The sequence below is a fragment of the Monodon monoceros genome, unplaced genomic scaffold (assembly GCF_005190385.1).
Source record: "Monodon monoceros isolate NGI ecotype Baffin Bay Population unplaced genomic scaffold, NGI_Narwhal_1 Super_Scaffold_6, whole genome shotgun sequence".
NCBI classification, from domain to species: Eukaryota; Metazoa; Chordata; class Mammalia; order Artiodactyla; family Monodontidae; genus Monodon; species Monodon monoceros.
The window spans coordinates 5,194,123-5,216,055 of NW_021703783.1; the positions used below are offsets into that span (position 1 = coordinate 5,194,123).

The 21,933-nt window shown below is 50.3% G+C and overlaps 1 protein-coding gene across 1 annotated transcript in view; it reads right to left on the reverse strand.

Annotated features, from left to right (window-relative positions):
* Positions 1–1,279: 1,279 nt before the first annotated feature.
* ANO2 (anoctamin 2) overlaps positions 1,280–21,933 on the reverse strand; it is a 313,668-nt gene continuing 293,014 nt past the window's right edge. Inside the window, exons 21-25 of the mRNA XM_029205263.1 lie at positions 17,600–17,752; positions 17,173–17,225; positions 15,020–15,201; positions 4,836–4,941; positions 1,280–3,585 (exon numbers count right to left, since the gene is read on the reverse strand). Coding sequence (XP_029061096.1) covers positions 3,313–3,585; positions 4,836–4,941; positions 15,020–15,201; positions 17,173–17,225; positions 17,600–17,752 — 767 coding nt within the window. The 3' untranslated portion in view covers positions 1,280–3,312. The remainder of the gene's footprint in view (positions 3,586–4,835; positions 4,942–15,019; positions 15,202–17,172; positions 17,226–17,599; positions 17,753–21,933) is intronic.

Genomic DNA, 21,933 nt, shown 5'->3' on the forward strand with positions numbered 1-21,933 from the left:
TTGGTATGAAAAGGCAATTAAGGAACCTGCAGCCAACGGTGTGGAGGGAGCAGTATTACTATAAGGGTGAGCAAGTTGGTTAATTAACAAAAAATGAAGTTATTTTTTACTGCTTTTGTGGTGTTCTGGGGTTTTTTAAAGAATTTTATTTTAAAGATTCTTTGATATGGACCATTTTTTTAAAGTCTTTATTGAATTTGTTACAATATTGCTTCTGTTTTATGTTTTGGTTTTTTGGCCACGAGGCATGTGGGATCTTAGCTCCCGACCAGGGATCGAACCCGCACCTCCTTCACTGGAAGGCAAAGTCTCAACCACTGGGCTCCCAGTCCCTATTGTGGTGTTTCTGGTGTTAGCCTAAAATGTATATTTTTTTATGATTTCTCTCTTCATGCTAGATAAATAGTCACCTTTGTACCTAAGTTTATTTCGTAATCTGGGGTACTTTTTTCTTAAAGAGGATCCCTCAAATTGTAGAAGCTCCTGGTCCCACAAAGCCAGGATCTGCCCATGTTAATAACACCACCTGCTTTTGACATAATGATATGGAAAAGTACTCTACATATGTTGCCCAGCTACGTGGAGAGGAGCTTCCGAGGGGTTTCTGAAAAGAGACAGGGGCCACTGAGAAGACAGATAAAATGGAAAAACTCAGCCTCGTGAAAAGACAGTGGGCAATTAATGGAAGCAAGAAGAAAAGAATCAAGAGAGGCAGGTGGAGTAAAGCCTGGGGTTGACAGCTGAGAAAACCAAGTTTGAAGTTGATAAGGGAGACACCCAGCAAAGTTCTTGAGAGTGTAGCAGGAAGGTGGCCTGGGGGATAGGGTTGACAAGGCCTATTTCAGGGGCCTCACCTGTTTCCCAACAAGCAGCCTCACTCAGACCAGGCAGATGTGGTTCTTGATAGAAGATGACACATACTCTCTGAGGAACCTGAGACAGGCCAACCAGAGTCCATTGTGCTGGGGGAAAACGAAGAGCAGGTTATGATGTGGGACCCATTGTCAAAAGTCTGCCTCTTTCCCTTACGGCCTGTGGCTTCATCCCCCTAATTGAGGAAGACATCCTGGCTGGGAAGCCTCGGGCCTCCGTGAGGAAGGGAGAGAAAGAAGCTTCATGAAGCATGAAGGTTCCTGAACTCGTATGCGGAGCTGTCTCTTGGAATTCCCATCTGGCTTTCGCCTTGCACTTCCTTTCTGCAGATAAACTGCAGGAGCCCCGGGGAGGCCGGAAGGGTCGGTGGAATCCACCGTGTCTGGGTGAGAGTCGCGGGCAGAAAGTCTTCTCGGCTGGTCCTGAAGGGAGGTGGCTTTGCGGGCACTGCCACCTGCTGCTGTGCAGGGGACAGGGCAGAGGAGAGAGGGGAGTAGGAGGGGAGCCAGATGTGCAAACAGGGCTGCGTGTGTAAGAAACATCTGCTTTGTTTTCCAGAGCGCGTGGCTCAGCCTTGAAGGGTGGGCTCTGCTCTCTGGCGCCCTCTGCTGTGGCTGAGCAGAGCGGATACCCCCGTGGGTCGGGGCAGGAGTGGAAATTTGGACACCGCTTACCTGGGCTGAAGGGGTTTAGGAGATCCGAGACACCGTTGCCCAGGGCCAACCGTGTAAAAGGTGAGTAGAATGGATCCGTGGAAGGTAAGCTCAGTCATCCACACTGAGCCATACCCTTCATTTGTGCCGTGCTGTTGGGAGCTGCAGAACTGTGCTTGTCAGGGGAGGAATGGATGAGTCCAACCTCACTTACCAGCAAGAAATGTATCTCAGAAAACACACACTGCAGGAAAAGGTACAGCCTTCAGCAGCACAGGAAATGCAAGAGAGTAAGTTTACAGGGGGCTGGGGGGAGCCTTCACCTCTCTTCCAGATTATCCGTGACGGATTCATATAAGTTAAGAGTTTAGAAGCTGCTGGATTCATATACCGTAGATTATAAATGGATGGAGGGGTGGGGAGAGAGTAATGTATTATTCGGGAAGAGCATGTTCCTAAAGTATAAAGGATTTGGACAAGGAGGTAAAATGTTGAGAAAAGACGGTGGGCGTGAAAATCAAAACCTGGAAAACCAACCTAAAACTTCAGCATGTCCTTAAAGTAACCAACACCTCCTCTGGGGTGTGGCCCTCCTGGCAGCTTCCATTGTGACCAAGTTGTACGCTAGTCAGACTGACCTGCAGGGAACTGGGGCCAGGTCCCAAGGAAAGGGCCAGTGCACTGGTTCTGGTCAGCAGGTGGGTGGAGGTGTGTGAAAGGCAATGATAAATGACGTTTGGCCTTTGCTTCCAACTAGAAAATCTCCCCGCAGAGCTCGGGAGGCCGCTACCGATCAATGATGTTAGCTTTGCAAGAGGTGATCTCCGAACCATCCTGGGTTTGTCATTAACTCATGCATAAAATGGCAAACCCCTCCTCCCATGCCCTCACATTTCCTGTCTCCCTTATCCTATTTTATATTTCTGATGATCGCCTGAAATGCTGTGCATTCGTCAGCTCACTGTCTGATGTAACTGTCCCCAGAACATAACTCCGCGCAGCGGGATTTTGTCTTTTGTCCTCTGCTGTATCTCTGGTCTGAGAACAATGTCTGGCACCCAGTACGGGCTCCATAAATATCAGTAGGAAGTAGGAGAGAGAGAGCGGAAGACAAGGGGATGCATCTTTATAAAGAATGTTTCAATTTATTATTTTAAACCTGAACCTGCATAAAATGATGGCTAGCTGCATTTAGCTCAAAGCATCCCCATGACATGAACTGGAGACAAGCCCAGGTCTGGACCTTTGCTCACCATTAGGTCCAGAGGCCACAGCAATCAGCCACGGAACATAATTTGCATCCACTGAGGCTGTGACAGTGATGCAGAGGGTTTTCTCAGGGTGATGGTGGGAAGTGGGGGTGGGGTGGTGATCACTTATGATGGGGCTGAAACAGGGCCCGGACTGTGCTTCTCATGGCCCGCGGCCACCGAAATTTGGGGACGGTATCTGAGGGGGCACAGGGCAGGGCTCGCGGTGCCTGGGACTCTGGGCTGGAGAGACCCAATTCTTTCACCAATGGATGCAAAAGGGGGTACCAATCGCCCAAAGGATACAGCTCAAAAGAGGACCTAAAAGAAACCCAAGCTTGAAGTTTCTGAGAAGCAGCATCATTCTCTTCCCTCCCGCGCCCATCCTCTGCCTCCTGTCTCTAACCTCTGTCCACACGCACACGCACACACACACGCACACACACGCCCTTTTCAAGAGCCCCTCAGGCCAGATCCTGCGGAAGGACGGACACCGCACCCATGCGGGTGCGCAGCCCCAGGCTGGTCTCAGCTGCTCACACACTGGTGTGCTGGGACCCCGGGGACGTGCTGCTGCCCCGCTGGCTCCGGCCCGAGGGCACCGGGCTGGCTGCCGGGCTGCCCCCACTGCGACGGCTGGCGCCCTGGCTCCTCCGGGCAGGCTCCTCCGTCGGCCTGAGCGTCTCATGCTCCTCTTTCAGGAAGAAGTCCACAAACAGGCTCTTCTCCCTCTTGATCTGGTCACTGATGTCGGTGGGGATGTCAGGGATCACCCAATCCACAAGGACGCTCAGGAACATCACCAGGTTCTTGGAGAGCCAGAAGGGGGTGGTGAGAGGAGAGGCTGGGCGGGAGGGCTCCACCGCCCCGGGGAGGGGGAGCAGGGGGCCTCTGGGTTCCTCTGGCTCCTCGGCCAACTAGCGGGTGATCTCAGCCAACAAGCTTCACTGTCCCTTGGGGTCCCCGGGTTAAAGTGGAGTAGGGACGGCGCCCATCTCCCAGAGCACCCCTCCTATGCACGGCCAGACAGTGTGAACTGGCTTCTTCCCCTCCGCCCCCCTGCCCCCATGTGTCCTGTTCTTGCCTCCAGGACCCGGGCTCCAGAGCCCAACGGCCCCTGCAGGGCTCTCCCTGAACCAACCGCCCCTCTCTTCTTCCCAGCTGTCCCTCCGTCCCCATATCGGAGGTGGACCCTTGGTTTCTGCACTGACTTCCGACCTCAGCCAACCCCACGCTCTGGTCTCACCGCCTGCCTGGGCCCTGCCTCAAAGGGCCTGCATCGGTTCTGAGGTTTTGTGCACATCCGTAAGTGCCTTCCTTCCCCCCAGTAAGCCACCTCCCCTCCCGTAGTGTAGGATAAGACCCTCCCTTCCTGGGAGCGTTTTCTATTTAAGTGGGTGAATACGTCCTGTAGTGCCAGCACCGCCCGCTAAAGGGCAGCTCCCCGTATGCTCTGGCTCCCAGGCCTGCCTGCCGCAGGCTGCCCCTCACCCTCCAGCTGTAGTTTCCTCTGCCTGCCCATCTTATGCTCGCACGCCCCCTCTCCTTAGACCTGGAGGACAGTGACAGCCCAAGAGATATCAGAGCCCTGCCACCTGTCTTCCATGCTCTGAACCCACCCCCAGCTCAACCTTGAACGCTGTGTGCTCCCAGGGCCCAGGGAAGACTTGGGAACCAAGGGCTGCTCCCAGAGGCTGCCGGGTGCCATAAGTGATCTGGAGCTGCTTGGTCAAGTCAGGTGCTGGCCTTTTAAACCAAGTCCCGAGGTGAGGCTCTGCTCTCCCACGCTGTTCCCCACTTCCTGGTCTTAGGTTTACATGGGAATCAATCTCCACCCTGCACCTTACTCCACATCTGTCTTGTAACCTTACTCTGTGCTTTATCCTCCTTCTGCAAATCCATCCGTTAACGAAAGCCCTCACCCAGGGAAGGGTCTCAGGGCTGCCCGCCGCACGCGAAGGCCCCCGAGTCACAGAGCGCCCTGAAAACCCGGAGACGGGGCCATCTGTACCCCTGCAGCCCGGATCCTGACCCGCTGTGCCTTATCTGAACAACTCACCTGGAAGATTATGACAAAAGCCAGACGGGCAGACAGAATGGACCAGTACTGCTTGGAAAACTCATATGGGTTTGGGGCCCAGGGCGGCTCCCGGTAATCCTTAAACCTGTGCAGAGAGAAAGGCCATGTGAAGACTGGGAGGAAATGCAGGGAAGGAGCTACTTCTCTGGTGCAGCCTCAAAGGTCAAGGCAGAAGGCAAAGCCCTGACTCTCAGACTCGGGGGCGTAGGAGGCAGAGGTGAGGAGTCCACGGCCCAGCCAACAACCTCCGAAAAAGGGCCAGAGTCCAAAAAAGCCAACATCAGCCTAGAAGTGGCTTTCTTACTCTCTCCAACATCCCTAGAAGCTTCCTCTGGATTCTCCTTCCAGAGGAGCCCAGGAATCATGAGAGGAACCCAGGACTATAAGGCCATCCTGGCTCCACTAGCCTGTGGGCTCTGAGGGGGCGGGGAGACCCCCGGACACCGCGTACATTGCTCCGCAGCCCGGGGCTCAGTGAAAACGCAGGTGCCAGCAGACGGTCAAGGGTGTCCTCCCCAGCCGGCTGCCTACGAGAGGGGCCAGCCTCGCTTGATGGCTGATTCAGAGCAAGCTGAAGGCCGAGTGAATTTTGGGAGGAGGGCAGTGGTTCAGAGTCTCGGTTGGGCAATATCCCCTTTCACTAACCATCTTTATCACCTGCCCACGTGGTTTAAGAAATAAAATGTCAGTGCCTGACGTAAGCTCAGACCATGGTGACGTCTAGGGCTTGTCCGAGCTGTTGCCTTTTCCCCCCCATCTTGGGATGACTCAATGTTAAAAATGGCTTATTTTCTCAGACTCCCTTTTTTTCTAAGCCTGGAAAAATAACAAGAGTTGGTACAGAAGAATTATGCCCCTTCACGGAACTGTTTTCTCCATGGAATTCAACGAATCTTCGAGGCTCAGTAAAAGCAAAACAAGCCCTGGGCTGAAGCAAGAGGTGGGGTGGCACCAGGCCACCAAGCGGGGTGCACGGCTGCCGAGGAAGGCAGGGAGGGAACTCTGTCTCAGGAGGGGCCCAGAGGAGAACAAGCATAGACTGAACGTGCAGTGTGCGTCCATCCCCAAGCAAGGGGCTTTTCTGGAGGTCTCCTCATTTCACAACAAGATCCTCAGGAAGGCATGGATATCCCTGAATAACCCAGGAGGAAACTGAGGCTCAGAGAAGTTCAATGATTGGCCAACAAGGGGTGGAGTCAAGGTGAGAATCCAAGTCTGCCTGAATCTGGGCTTTTCTCCTATTGTCGAAAAGCTCCTGACTACAGCTGCTGTTTGGGGAAGGGGGCTCAGCAGTGGGGGCTCTCTGAACCTTCCCCTGTGCCGAATAAACCCGCTGCTCCAAAAGATCCACAGAGAAGCACAGCGGCTTTCGATGGCCCAAGAAGACATAAAGGGGAGAAGAGAAAAAAGACACAGGAAGATGAAAAGAGATGCAGGGCAAAAGGCAGAAGAAATCACAGTGGGAAGAGCCAGCCGCAGAAAGAGGCAAGCGGAGAGGTGGGTGCTGAGCGCTGGACTAGGGCTGGGCAAGAGGCTAGGAGCTGCCCCCTCCTCACCCGGTTCCTCTCTTCCAACAGCTGATCGCAGCCGCTGCAGGCCTGGTTTGTCATCCGGATGAAATGCAAAGCTAACTACAACCCAGCTAAACACCGTGGGGCTCATCCTGGCCATCCTCGGCTGAGGACAGAAACACAGCCAGCTCCAGACCACGCCCGCTCATGGGAGAGAGGGAGGGTGTGGCCAAGGGAGTAAGGACATTTGGTTGGGAAAAGTGCTCAGGCTCGCCCACCCTCCTGCTGTCCCCCCAAAACCCCATGGCAGAAGGGAACTTATCTTGCTTTTCTCAAGACCTCTGCAGGAGGGGTGATACACGCCGCCCCTACTTTTCACGGTGAGGAAGTCCCTCCCCAGGTCTAGCCCAATCCCTGCTGCTGCAATCAAAGTCCATCTCCCTTGTTTTCTAGCTCCATCAATGAAGGAACAGCTGCTCACTGACCTCAGTATGACAGCCATTGCTCAGCCCTCTTTTTTTTTTCCAGTCTGCAAAGAATCCATAAATAATCTAATTCTGGTCCCACTTCTGCTACTAACTCACTACAGCTTTTGGAAACGTCACTCTGCCCTCCCTGAGTGTCCACAACATGTTTTGAATCTGGCAGGCACATCCATCTAACCAAGGATCTGGGGAAAGATTAACACACAGATACGTCCAGAAAGCTCAACTTGCAATCCGTCTGTGCCAATGGCCTAAGGGTGCTTTGTCAGTAACTACAGGGCAAGCTATGCCCAGAAAACAGCAACACGCAATTTAATGAATTATACATCTGTTCACATTTCTCTTTTCAAAGCTCACTTTAAAAAAAAAAACTGTGACCTGGAGTAAGCAATGCATTTTACATTAGTGCACACGTACATGTATATCACAGAAATAAAGATCACACACACACACAAAACATACTCGTCCTTGCTGTGTGCTGTACACTGATAGTTTCTTGTCCTCTGCTATCCTCTACTCTCCTAGTCTTTAAAATGCTGGTCATGACCCACTGAAGTGATTTCCCAACTCACTGATGAATTCATAGTTTGAAAAACTGATTCCAGGAAGCCTCTGCCACCAGGTAAATGATTGCTTATTTACATTCCAATGTAAGCTCAGATTTCAGAATTAAAAAAAAAAATCATCCTAAGAAGTCAAGCGTATCAAATGTTTCTGAGTGATCAGAAGACACTCATTAAACAAAGAGGTCATTAGTTTTAAGACTAGAAATGTCCAGAAAAGACAGGGTGGCTAGTGGACTTAATTGTGGCCAGCCTGGTGACAGCTGTCTGTCTATCTCGCTTCCAAGCCTAGAGCAGAGAAGAGCATTGGCAAAAGCGTGGGCTTTGGAGTCAGCGGGTGAAGGCCTGATCCCACCCCCACTATTTCAGCTCTCCGTCCTCTAGACAGTTACCCAAAGATCTGATGGCCGGGATCCTCGTCCATGAAATGTGGACTTTGCATCTCACAAAGCTGGAACGAAGACCACTCAGCATACTACCAGACGTATCAGAGGACTCAATAAATGTTCTTCCTCCTTTAACCGAAGGTGACTTAAGAAATACGCGTCTTCTGTTAAAAGAAGATGGAGCATACACATCCCTGCTCCCAGTTCCCCTGGCTTTCCAGGAGGATTTCTGAGCACTCAAGCTCGGATGCTCCGAATTTCCCATGATGCTGAGATGAATAAAAAAGAGAAAGCCAATGCCCAACTGCTGGGGGCTTCTCTCAGGTTCCAGGTCCAGGTAAATGGCACAAAGCAGGGAAGCCTCAGGCTGATGGGAAGGAGAACTTCTGCTCCATCCCCATTAGCTCCAATGCTTTCCAAAGCATACCCTTTCCCCCGGTTTTGAGAGCTCTGGCTCTCCCAAAGTCCCACTGCGTGGTCAAGCACTGGGCAAACCCCACATCTGGTCACTTCCTGCATCTGCTGGCTGGGATTGAAGCTCGGGGATATAATTTTAGGCATGGTTCCCAGATCTCACCCTCATCCCTCAGTCTTCCTTTATTTTCTTTGAGCCTTAACATTGAGTTTGAGAGTTCCCTGTAGTCTTGTAATAAGGAGAGTCTTCCAATAAACAAACGACTAGAGGGTCTAAAAAGCATGTCTGCACTGGAGTGGCTGGGCCACTTACTAATTGTAGGAAGCCGACAAAGTTATTCCACATCCCTGGACCTCAGCGTTCTAATTCACACAGAGCCAACAAAATGTGCATCACTGTGCCGAGTGTATAGTAGGTGCACGCGCGAGAGTCCTCTCAGCCCGCCATGAGCAAATGAGCACACGCGCGTGTGTGTACGTGTGTGTGCACTGAACGTTAAAGGGAAACACAGTGAGTAGTAAAGAAGAAAGCACACGTGAGCGTAATTTCTGGAGGCAGAAATGGACACAACGGTTTCTTCTGGGAGAGAATGACTGGGCTAGGGGTTGAGAAGAGGGGCTTTTCCTTTTATATGTACACACACACATATATACATTATATAGAATTACTTTTATAATAAAAAGTTCATCATCAAAGAAGGATGCAATTAATGGTACCATTCGGTTGACTCCAGCATATCTTTATACTAAGCTTCCAGGAGCAAAGTTATAGTATTAAGTCAGGCAGACTCACATACGATAAGTAAAAGTGGTACAAAAATTTCTCTGCTTTAAAACTGCATTCGTATTTTACCTAGATTGTTCTAACCCTACGAAGCAATCACACTGAGCTGCATTTATACACTACCTAAAGAAACAAGGCTCCTATTAACTCAAAATATAGCTCGTTATTACAAAACGAGTCCGTGAAACATCTTAAAGGGTCTATAAATTCATTTTTATGCTAATCCATGGAACAATGCCTGAGAAAGAGTCATATAAACGTGTCGCCGTGGCTACCGCTGGGAACATGCCTCGGGCTGGGCAGGGCTGAGGGGAGGTGGGACAGAGTTGGAGAGGTTGCCTGTAATGTTAAGAAGTTTTGCAGGAATAAAGTAATGTATTACATGTGTCATTCACTATTATATTTTTACACTAAGTATAAAAGAAGCTTTGGAGATTATTTATTCCAAGTCCCCACTTTTACAGATGGGGAAACTGAGGTGCACAGTGGGAAGAGAGACTCCTGGCTCAGACATCCCTTCCCATCCCCACTTGCAGGGGTGACCAGTGACAGTGAAACTGGCCACAATTCATTACAGAACAGAATCACTGCGGGCAGGAAGGGTGCCAATGTAACAAACTGAGGGCTTGGTCACTGACATTCAGAAATGGCTTTTTTAAAAAAAAATGTTTTAGTTATAAATGCATGTTTTAGTTATAAATCAATTAGTAAATGCATTTCTCAACTCAAAACAGTGGTATGTAAGAAACAAAATTTAATACTCCCAATGGAAAGTAATGTCACATTAGTGCTGAACACAACGGCACACAATATTTTTGTAGCATCTGACCTGCTTAAAAGCGTCTTCTGTAATTGACTTTGAGCAAGGGAAAACAGCACAGGCCATTACGAACTAATCAGGCCTGGGGTGATGCAGTGGTGGATAAAGGTGAGGAAAGGCACCACCACAGAAAGCTGGCTCTCCCTCTGGTCTCGGCCAGAGACAGATGAGAGGCAGGCAAACCCTGGAAGGGAACTCCCGGGACCTTGGGATAGGGAAGAACTTGGGTCCTGCAGAAAAACCTGCAGGAGCCATCCAGGGATGCTATTTCGGGATGCTCAGCATCTCTAAACAGACCCAGTGGGTTGCCCAAGCCCAGGTGGGCTCCTTGAGCTCTCAGACCCGGGTCCCTGGCCAGGTCCTGCCCTACTGACCTCTCTGCTCCACTCCACTGAGCCAGGAGCTTGAGTCACCATCCAGCCTGTAGGATACAGTGGTCCCTTGACCCTGTCAAGTGACCACTAATCAAGCCTGCAGACTGACGTCACAGGGCTGTTTACGGAGCAGCCCGGCCGGGGCAGTTAGATGGCTGAGGCAGACGTGGCTCCAAAAATGCTGGGAATGCATCTCAAATGGGCAGCCGGAGACTTGTCCTAAATGTTATTGCTATTTTTAAGATACCTCTATCCCTGGCGAGGCCGGACTGGAGCCGGAGACCTCAGTTTTATTTGACCACATTTATCTCCGGGGGGTCACGGAGAGCTAAGAATAAGAAGGGTCATCGAGTTCCCAACACTATTTGCCAGGAAATAAGGACAAACTTTGCATTTCCCATCACGGGAGCGGTTCTAAACGTGGGCTTTGGGGCTAGTTCTAGCGTTGTCTGTGTTTCTCATAATCAATCTCTCTCTCTCTCTCTTCCCCCAGCCCCCTCCATCCCCCACCCCCTTCATTTCTATTTCTGACAGCTGCTGACAAATCCTGGCTTACAAAGACATCAGTAGTTTATGCCTCCACTTCATCAACCTCCAGAGACTATGGCGAGCCAGACAGGTCCACACGGCATGCGGTGAGTAGAACCTACCTGGGGCAGGTAGAGATTTTCATCAGCAATCCTCATCCACCTAGGATAGGTAGCCCCCAAAGTATACCCACTCGAGACGGCATATCTAGATGATTCGGTGACCCCGCTCCCCAGACATCTGCTTACATTTCAAACTAGGGCAGCTCTTTTTTTTTTTTTTTTTTTAAGATGTTGGGGGTAGGAGTTTATTCATTAATTTATTTCTTTTTGCTGTGTTGGGTCTTCGTTTCTGTGCGAGGGCTTTCTCTAGTTGTGGCGAGCGGGGGCCACTCTTCATCGCGGTGTGCGGGCCTCTCACTGTCGCGGCCTCTCCTGTTGCGGAGCACAGGCTCCAGACGCGCAGGCTCAGTAGTTGTGGCTCACGGGCCCAGCTGCTCCGCGGCACGTGGGATCCTCCCAGACCAGGGCTCGAACCCGTGTCCCCTGCATTGGCAGGAGGATTCTCAACCACTGCGCCACCAGGGAAGCCCAGGCAGCTCTTTATTTTCAATGTAACCCACTGGTCTCCACAGTGCAGTCAGAGACGATACCAGTGAGAAGTCCCTTCCATCCCCCACCGTGGCTCCCAGTACCCTAAGGTGAGTCCACACACCCCCCACTCCCATGACCAACATGCTCCTCCTGGTCTGGCTTCTGTGTTTCTCCCCGCCTCACCTCTCTTAGCTCACGCCTCTCATTCCAGCTCTGACCACTGAGCATGATCTAGCCCCTCTACCTGGGACACCCTGTTCTCCCTGGACCTCTGCCACCACCTGACAGCCCCCTCCCACCCAGGCTGGCTTGGTCCCGTGAGTGAGCAGTTTCAACAGGTTCTCCTTCTGGCCACTCTGGCACTGGACACTTAGGTGTGGGTCAGGTGCATGGCCTCCTCCTTCAAGGCTCTGAGAGCTCCCTGCAGCTGCCCGACTGCACTACGGAAGCTCTGTTCTCATTGCTGTGCGCATGCTCATCTCGCCTGTCCAGCTAGACTCCTCGAGGGAGGCACTGCGTCTTGTTCCCTCTTATATAACCAATGCCAAGCCTATAGTAAGCCTCAAAAACAAATGCACAATGGACCTACGATCCCCACTGGTACGGAGTAAAGAAACAATGGTGGACATGCCAGAAATGCTTTTGGTTTGATTCCTGAATGATCTATTTCCTGCAGGTACATTTTTCTTGACAGAAATACAGCATGCACTTCCTGCACACGCACCCAGTGTTAATTCCGCCACTTAGCAGGCCACAGATGAGCCACGATCCCATCTACTTTCCTGGAAACAATGGAGGGAAGAGTTATCAGGGCTTCACATCTGGCTGGAAAGTCCAGTGGCTCTGACGGTAGATACAGCAAAGCTCGATGTGACCCATGTGTGCTAATAACACCTGGTCTCCTGGGCACCCGTTGTTTTGGTTGAGATGCATCCGTTCATCTTGACTTCAGATCTCAGAGGAGGAGGGAACTACCCCCTAGTCTGAGATCACGTGCTTCAGATGGAGATAATTTCACTTCCTACCCCTAACCCCATGGCCCCAAAGACCATGGAAAGCGTCGCATTCTTCTGGCCACAGCGATCGGCTCTGGGTAGGAAGTGCGTACTAATCCCAGCCAACAAGCGGCAGCAGGACCTTTGTTGAGACTGTTGGGAAAGAAGTATAGGCTTTTTTTCCCGCTGGACTCGGACACAGTATCATACTGGCCTGTAGCTGCTGGCAGTCATCCAGTGTTTGAAACTACAGTCATCACTGACTACAGTAGGGTTGGAAGATGGAGAAAGATTTGGTTTGGGCAGATTGAATCAAATCTACCCAACTAGAACTACCCTCGACTCAACAGAGAGGCATTAAAGTCCCTTTGTGTTTAAGCCAGTGTAAGCCACTGACATATCTGGAAAGCACATTCATAGTGTCACTGGAAGATGTGATGGTCAAGGACAAGGTCAGAGTCCCTTGGTGCTCTGGTGAGACTGGTGCTTCTAGACCAACTAAAGGAACAGCGTTAGCCTTGCTTCCCCACATGACAAGTCACACTCGTGCTGCAACCCCCCGAGCGTGGGCGTTGAAGCTTGTGTTCCTGGAGAGACGTGAGTCTTGCTTCCGGGTCTGTTGCTAGAAACCTCTGTGATCTTGGAAAACTCTTCAACTTTCTAAGCCTTGGTTTCTTTTTATGTAGAATGAGAGTTTCAACAAGGTGATTTCTGTACCTTCCAGTTACAAAAATGATTTTGTCCTCACTTTTCAGTGCCCGTTCGTTTAATGTGAAGGTGTTGACTGATTCACCTACCCTGCTGGAGCAAATCTAAATGCTACCAGAAAAGGCCACCAGCTGGTCCAGACCCCACTGTACAGCGGATCTGCAGACCCAAATCCAGCACCATGGACAGACAGTCTGGCCCGCCAGCAGTGGCCCCTGGGCAACGCAGGGTAGTAGCCAAATCTGCCTACTCGAGTGACGACTTGTTATAGTCCCAGATGCGAAAATGCTAGAAACATCTAGGCTACGTGAATCAGTATCTGTGAATAAATGGACTTCTCTATTCTTAGATCTGGTCCCTGACTTTGAGCCTTTCTGGTTGGCTAGTGTGAAGCCCTAAAGTTATTGCTCCTGGGACCAGAATACCCTTCTATTTAAATCACATATTGGGAAGGTTGTTTAACTCAGTCATCTGGGTCGGGAAGACCAATTCGTTTTCTCCCTTTTGTGGTTCAGACTGAGTCTGAAAGAATTTATTCCCCTCTGCTCTTTTTCTCTTTCTTTGTCCTTCTCTGTTTCTCAGCTTCAATGACCCCTGTGCTGACAAATTACAATCATGACTCTAAGTTGGTCCTCTCAGGAATTCCAGCTATTCCCTCTAGGTGTTAGATGGAAACTGCCCCTTAGATTTCCGACCATCATTTTAAATGCAACATGATCGGAATCAAATTCATCTAATTTATTATAAATTAGATTCTCTTGGCATCTTCCCCATCCCTGTCAATGGACCCACAATTTCCCAGTCCTCTGGCTTCAGCCCAAACTTTGGAGTTATCCTTGATTCACACTCTCTCTCCTGTCTCTGGTACCCAGCTTTGTAATGTATGACATTAAGTAGCTCATCTTCTCCCTCCCTCTGAATTACTTCCACCCCTCTGGTCCATGCCTATCACCGGTCATGTGTGAATGATGTAGCACCTCAGCTGCCCTCCTTGAGTTAGCCCAATTCTAGCCCATCTTCCTCTCTGAGACCGGATTAGTTTTCCTAAGCCCACACTTCAGCCTATAATTCCCTGGCCCTAAAAAGGTCCGTAACTTCCTATTGCATCACATTAAAATTCCTGTAAGGGGGCTTCCCTGGTGGCGCAGTGGTTGAGAGTCCGCCTGCCGATGCAGGGGACGCGGGTTCGTGCCCCGGTCCGGGAAGATCCCACATGCCGCGGAGCGGCTGGGCCCGTGAGCCACGGCCGCTGAGCCTGCGCGTCCGGAGCCTGTGCTCAGCAACGGGAGAGGCCACAACAGTGAGAGGCCCGCGTACCGCAAAAAAAAAAAAAAAAAAAAAAAAAAATTCCTTTAAGATTTCGAGATTTCCCATTATCTACTTCATCCTACCGATTCAAATTCAACAACGCTTTGGCTTATACTACCCTAGGAGTTGCTCTCTATATTGTATTTCCTATATTATTCCCTATTATTATCTCCCAAGCACTCTCCTTGCCAACTCCAGCAGCTAGCCCCTAAGTTTAACGCCTCAGATTCGTCCCCATGACCTGGCCCAGGCTGACTCCATACCCAGGATACGCTCTCGTTTTGCCCTACAACTCCTCATGGCCCCTCCAAGAAGCCCACCCTTTCCATTCCAGCCCTCACTGTTCTCCTTCCCTTCGAACACTCATAAGGCTCATGGCCCATACTAGACATAATCCGCGAATAACCTGCAGCGTGCTACCAGTTCTGTTTTCTTCCCAACCAGACCATAAAGCAGACCTTCCCTTGATGGTAAGGACGAACCTATATACTTCTTTTATCTGCTCCATGGTGTCTAGCAAAAGGCACTCAATAAATATTGGTCAATTCACTGAAACTGACTTGTAGGGATCTGGGCTTTGGGGGTAGGAGACAGAAGCGAAGGAGAATAATGATGCAATTCTAAGTCGTCCGGATAATTACTTGGACCTGCTGCTTCTAGTCCTTTGCTGCCCTCCTGCACCCGATTACTTTACCTGCAGAACTGAACCTCCTGGTCAAACTGTGAGTTCTCGGGCTGCGTTCCCTCCTTCAGCTGGCTGACGTTGAAAAAGGAGAGGGTGTGGTTGACAAAGCCATGCAGAGTCCCGTTGTGACTGTAGGAATACTGATACACCAGGCGGGGAATGAAGTCAGAGGTGACCGCGATGACAAAAGCCTGGGGGTAGAACCACAAGCACCTGAGGAACTGTCAGGATGGACACCGTGCGGGTGACGCAGGTCCATCTGCCCAAGAGACTGTCCCCTCCTGGGCTCTCCATCCAGAGGCACTGCTCTGATTGATACAGAGTCCTTGTCCCTGAGCTCACAACACTGACTTACCTGGCTTTTCCATCTTTGATACATGTAAGGAAACCCACAAGTCAGTGGCCGTCAAGAGAGTGAATTACAACCACCGAAGCAAAGGATGCTAAGCCAGCTTGGACCATCTGGTGAGGGAGGACATGAATCATCTCTGAGATATCTGAATTGATGCTGGCGTTGGCCATGCCAGAGTAGAGTGGAAGATTTTCTGAGAAAATGACTGAGAGTAGTGAGACGGCCACTTAAGCGTGACAGGCAAGCATACCAAATGGCCATATACTGAATACATCTGCCCCTGAGGGACACGAGAAAGCCAGGAACACCAAGGATATGGTTCCATGGTGAACCTCAGTTTGACCATCACCTCTCAGTGCTTTTTTAGCCCATCATACAATGGAAGTCGCTCTTTCATCCATTTTGCTTAGAAAAAGTGAGACACGGAGATGGAAGGAGTAGGTCCTGCTGGATGAAACGCACACACCCGACGTAGCGCCTGGCATATCTAAGTTCTCTATAAATGTCTGTGGAGCAAACCAAATGACAAACGAACGACCAACTGTTCGGATGAGGAGGGACTTTCTGCAAAGAAAATCTTAAATCTTTTTGGCAGGTGTTTATACTGTCCTTGGCACCAACAATTAAAGCCCTTTTAAAAAATGCAGTTTAGGTATTGTTTTCTAAATGTATATACGAGTGTGCATGGCCATAACCATATTTGAGAGTGAGTAACGGACTTCTAATAATCACAGCTGTAACTAATGGAGCGCGGGCCATACGTCCTTTCATCATCCCATTTAATTTGCAGACTGATCCGACTTGGTGAGACTCTTATTCTCTCCCATTTCTTACAGATAAGAAGTCTTAGAACGGCCAAGGAAGTAAAACGTCCCGTCATGCTGTTGTAGATGAAAAGCGCTTGGTACTCAGGGGCTCTTTTCTAGAAGACACAACTCCAAAGTAGCTACTGATCAAACTGCGCCTAATTTCTCAGCCTTGAGACGTGCACTTCCTACATCAAACATCCCACGTGTGACGGGCTGATCCCCTCTGCCTCTCTGCACACCTCGTGCCGTCTCATGTGTTTTTATTCGGTAGCCAGGTCACGGCCAGAATCAGCGTTTCTCTCCCAAAGGAAAGGGGGCTGTGGCTTTCTTGATGTGCACTGAGCTGGTAGATACTGTCTCGGGAGACGGAAGAGGAGGCCCTGCCTGACCACCATCCGTATGGAACGCAGACGCCAAAGGAGCTGCTGGCTTGGGCCCAGCAGGATTTCCTCCGAAACGTGGACACATCTGGCAAGGCAGTTAAGGAGGTCAGAGCAGACAGGACCCCTCTTCTTCCATGTCCTATCTTAACCAAGCAGCGCCAGGGATAATTAAGACTTTACGCTGACAGCTTGGAGAAACGGTAATTAGGAACTGCAGGCTGGGCGATGATCCAGGTATTGTTCAGCTCCAGGGTAGAAAAAGAAAGGAAAGAGATGGCTAGATATGTGCAATTCTTTCCTCATGATTCTTGGCTCCGACGAAAGATCTGATCTGGACTCTTAAGGCCAAGGTACACATTCTGGTGGGTAATTGCCTTTCTTGTTCTCAGCGAAATGAACGACAAAGCTGCACACCTCCGGCAACAGCCTGATGACTTAGAAGGCGTGTACGCGATATTAACGAGGGCTGGGGAGTGGGTGGGCGCAGGGCGCTGTCTTAAACAGAGCTCCAAATGGAAGAAGCTGGGAGGTAACAGGACAGGTTTCCTGCCCTGAGGACTCAGCTCCCCTGGAAAGCCCCTCCCACAGAGCAAGGGTGTCAAGAAAGCAAGCACTTACGTTGATGATAACAGAGAACTTGCCGATGCCCGAGAGGATGTCAAACCAAATCCCTGTAAGATGGGGAAAAAAAGGGCGTCTGCCTCATTCCCACCCTCAGTCCAGTGATGACAAGGCTTCAGTCAGAGTGCCGCCTTGCAGGCAAGTTACCAGTGGAGCTCTGCCGGGCCCCCCAGGGATAGGCTTGTCTGGAAAGGCTTAGGTGCACCTCTGTCTGCAAAGCAGGGGGCTAGCGGGGGTGGGGGGGATACCGTGGCCTCCAGCACCGAGGAGATAAGGATGAGGGGCTCGAAGGGGTGATAAGGAATGCTCCAGCCCTCCGGATGCCCGACATAGTGTGAGGGGGGCGGCCAGGGAGACAGGGGGAGGGTCGGAGGGAGGGGATGGGGATGGGCTGCGTCGCCTCTGAGTGATGCAGGGGACAGACCGATATCTTTGGTTCGCACAGCATCTGGCCGCCTCAGCTCCGTAACGAACTTCTTCGCATCAAGCCGCACTTCAATGACGTTGTTGAGGAGGGCGAACACCGGCGCCAGAGGAAAGGAGGCCACAAAGAGGGTGACAAAACCAAACTGGATGACTAAGAGAAAGAAGAGCACAAGAGGCAGAAGGATTTAGACGTATGTTTGCCTTGCAGCTCTAGCCCCTGTCTTTTCTGACCGGGGACTCTTGTCCACCTTGGGCTCAGGCTCCCTTTCCGTCCTGCCCCACGGTAGGGGCATTTCTTTCTCAGCACCCACAGTCCTGGCAGTCAGTGCCATCACTTAGGTGCAAAGCTCTATTTAGTTGAGAAGATACCAAAAAAGGAAAAGTCTCCACCCCTTCCTTTCCACTACCTTTTATCTCCAGTCACTAACCCTGGTCATTGAACTCAGAGGTTAACAAACTGCTTCAGCAAAGGTCCGGAGAGAAAATTTTTTTTTTTAAATTGAACTTTAGTTAATTTACAATGTTGTGTTAGTTTTAGGTGTACAGCAAAGTGATTCAAACTGAATCGTATATATATATATATATATATATATATATATATATATGTATGTATACATATGTATCCTCTTATATACATATAATTTTCAGATTCTTTTCCATTATAGGTTTGTTTGTTTTTAGATGTTGGGGGTAGGAGTTTATTAATTAATTTATTTCTTTTTGCTGTGTTGGGTCTTCGTTTCTGTGCGAGGGCTTTCTCTAGTTGCGGCGAGCAGGGGCCACTCTTCATCGCGGTGCGTGGGCCTCTCACTTTCGCGGCCTCTCCCGTTGCGGAGCACAGGCTCCAGGCGCGCAGGCTCAGTAGTTGTGGCTCACGGGCCCAGTTGCTCCGCGGCACGTGGGATCCTCCCAGACCAGGGCTCGAACCCGTGTCCCCTGCATCGGCAGGCAGATTCTCAACCACTGCGCCACCAGGGAAGCCCCCATTAGAGGTTTTTTTAAATGTTGTGTCCATTATAAGTTACTATAAGATATTTCTGTGTCTGTGAGGCTGTTTCTGTTTTACAAATAAGTTTATTTGTAATATTTTTTAGATTCCACTAAAAATATCATATGGTATTTGTCTTTGTCTGACTCACTTCACTTAGTATGATCATATCTAGGTCCATCCATGTTGTTGCTAGTGGCGATATTTCATCCTTTTTCATGGCTGAGCAGACAGTAACTATTTTTGTATGGTCCTGTCATAATGACCTAACTCTGCCATTGCACAGTGAGAGCAGCTGTAGACAAATGTAGACCAGCAGGCTTGGTTGGGCTCCAATAAAACTTTATTTACAAAAGCAGTAAATAAAGTGGGCTGGATTTGTTTGCCAAGCCCTGATGTAACTTCAAAACCATCTCCCAAAGTTGGCCTCTTCTTCCCCTATCCACAGTTGCTGCCTTTATTTAGAAGGTGGATTCATTCATTCATCACACGTGTACCGAGAGCTCCCTGAATGTCAGGCACTGCGCAAAGTCTTTAAGGAGGCAAAGGTCTGGACCCGCCTGTAAGGACCTGCCTTCAAGGACCCGCCTTCAAGAGAGAGGAATATACAAAGATGTGCAAGGAGACTTCACGTGTGCCAAGAGAGAAGGGAGGATGTACCAGACAAAGCGGAGACTGCAAGGAGAGAGCTCAAGCCTGCTTGGCGTGGGGACTAAGGGGAGTCTCCAGAAGGACACCTAAGCTTAGACTTGAAGGATGGGCCTGTCACTGCAGGTGGAGTGCATTATAGACTGCATCCAAGCCCTGGAAGCAGTGCGGGCAGAGGAGTGGAGGCGGCCTGTGCCAATCAGACGGCGTAAGGAGTCCAGGCCCCCATCGTTTCTACCTGGACAACTGCAACCACCTCCTACCTGGTTTCCTCGTGACCGATCTGCCCACACTTCTACGTCTGTTCAGCCCCAAGCGCCCAGTAATCCGATCCCATCACTTAACCTACTCACAAGCATTTCAGCTGGCTCCCCTCTGTTTACTGGATAGAATCCAGATCCCTTATCTTGGGACAGGGACTGGACCATCTAAACCCAAGCTACCTCTCTAGCCCCGCCTCCCGGAATCTCCCCACAACCATCATGCTTCTACCTTCCCGGACTCTGAGCTTCTCACCGTTCGGATTTCTCCGCAGACACGTTAGCTCCTTCCCTTCCATGGCACACAAGGGAAGGAGCTAGCAAACTCCTATGCATCCCCAAGAACAGTCAAATGCCATCTTCTTGGTGAAGCCCGTTACCCCCTCCACTCCTTCCTCACCCTCTGTTACAGCCGCCATTGTGCCGCGCTGTGATCATCTACCCACATGCCTTCATTTCCCGCTAGAAAGGCAGGGCTCCATTCCTTGTAGGGGCTCAGTACAGATTTGCTTATGCAAAGTCAGACCTGAGTCTCAAGAAAGTCAGTCTAATAGGATTTCCCTACTTATTAAGGCAAGTTATTTAACTTCTCCGCATCTTAGTCACTCCAGTTATAAATAGAGGATAATAACAGTACCCACCAAATAGGCTGACAAAAGGGTAAATGATTTTGCATACATAAAGTGCTCAAAACGGTGTCTGCCATTTAATAACTGCTCGATAACGTTACCTGTTACGTGTACTGTTACTCTTATTGGAGTGCAGATGGCTGCAATGTACCCTGCATATGGACCCCTTAGACACACGTTTAAGGTGCAAACCCCGAAGGAGAGTCAGGAGGCCTGACTTCGAGCCCCGGATATGTTGCTCACTAGCCCTACGTCCCTGGGCAATTCTCTCTGTTTCATTGGGCTTCAGCATTCTCATCTTTAAGTTGAAGAGACCGGTTTAAATTCCCTTCAGGTCTGATTTGCTGTGATGCTGTAATTCTTATTCTCTTGGACAAATGTCAAGATTCTAGGATATCCAAGTAAAGAATGAAAGACCAGGATCCAAACTTAAAATAAATTGGAAATGAAATGAAATAAAAAGTGTTCACAGAGGGATAAGCTTAACCACAGCAGAAAGTTCAAGACACAGAGCATGCACAGAACTTCACCCAGCACAACCGCTTCTGATTTGGCCCAGGGTTGAGGGCTAAGGCTCCTGCTAACTCAGCTCTATCACAGCCACGGTCCTGGATGCCCAGTGGGTTCTCGGCAGGCCCTACGAGACCAGCAGCTGCCAGCTGGTGACAAGATGCATCAGAAGGCACCGATTTGTCAAGGCCGGGTCCTTGGAACGACCGCCTGGCTAGCTAGCTGGCCGAAGGGGAGAAGAACTCTTCCCAAACGAGTGTGGGAGCCAGTTCAAGACGCAGCGTCTATCGCGTCTCTTCAAGGAGGCTTTGCTGAGTCAGGGGTGGGGTGAGGGCAATCGGGGGTGGAGGGGGATGGAATTAACAAGGATAGCAAAACAGATGTTGGACTAGTTTTGTGAAACCTGTAAAATGCATGTCTGTATTTAAGTATATGGATGAACATATCTCTAGTTCTGGAGTTCCAAGTTGGTCTTCTTGATTCTGATGAGCTCAGGTCTACAGAGCAAATGTTCTTCTTATAAGCGACTTCCTCCAGCAGAACTGTTTAAACTCTCCAAAGCCCCCACGAGGACTTAGCAAGGGGACTGATGGGGCAGGGAAGAGGCAAGTTACCTCCGAGTGACTACAAACAGATACGGCAAGCCCTCTCCACACTCATGCAAACGGCACTCAGAAATCCAATGTCCTTCCAGGATCGCAGGGAAAAACAGGACTCTCCATTTCCTCAGCTTCCCTTCACATGAGTTCCAAAGGCAGATATGAACCCTCTCCTCTGAGGCTGCCCTGAGGGTTTGCTTCTTCACCTTCACAACCTCTCCATCACAGGGTCCCTCTCTGTGCACACAACTTCCAGTGGTGACTCAACGCTAATTGTGCCCATAAGTGATCCCAACATCATAACATGTCTCTTTTTTGTTTGTTTGTTTGGTTGGTTTTTTTTGCGGTACGCAGGTCTCTCACTGCTGTGGCCTCTCCCGTTGCGGAGCACAGGCTCCGGACACGCAGGCTCAGCGGCCATGGCTCACGGGCTCAGCCGCTCCGCGGCATGTGGGATCCTCCCGGAACAGGGCACGAACCCGTGGCCCCTGCATCGGCAGGCGGACTCTCAACCACTGTGCCACCGGGGAAGCCCCATAACATGTCTCTTCTCTTTCCTCTTCCAGGCACGTCTGTGTGTTCAGCTCCAGACAACCTTAAGAGCGTGGACTCAGCAAAGGCCAGTGAAGGCCACAGTCCTGTGCCTCTTCTGAGGTTACTACAGGGTATCCTGGGCCAAGAGAAACCACCCTCTGAGG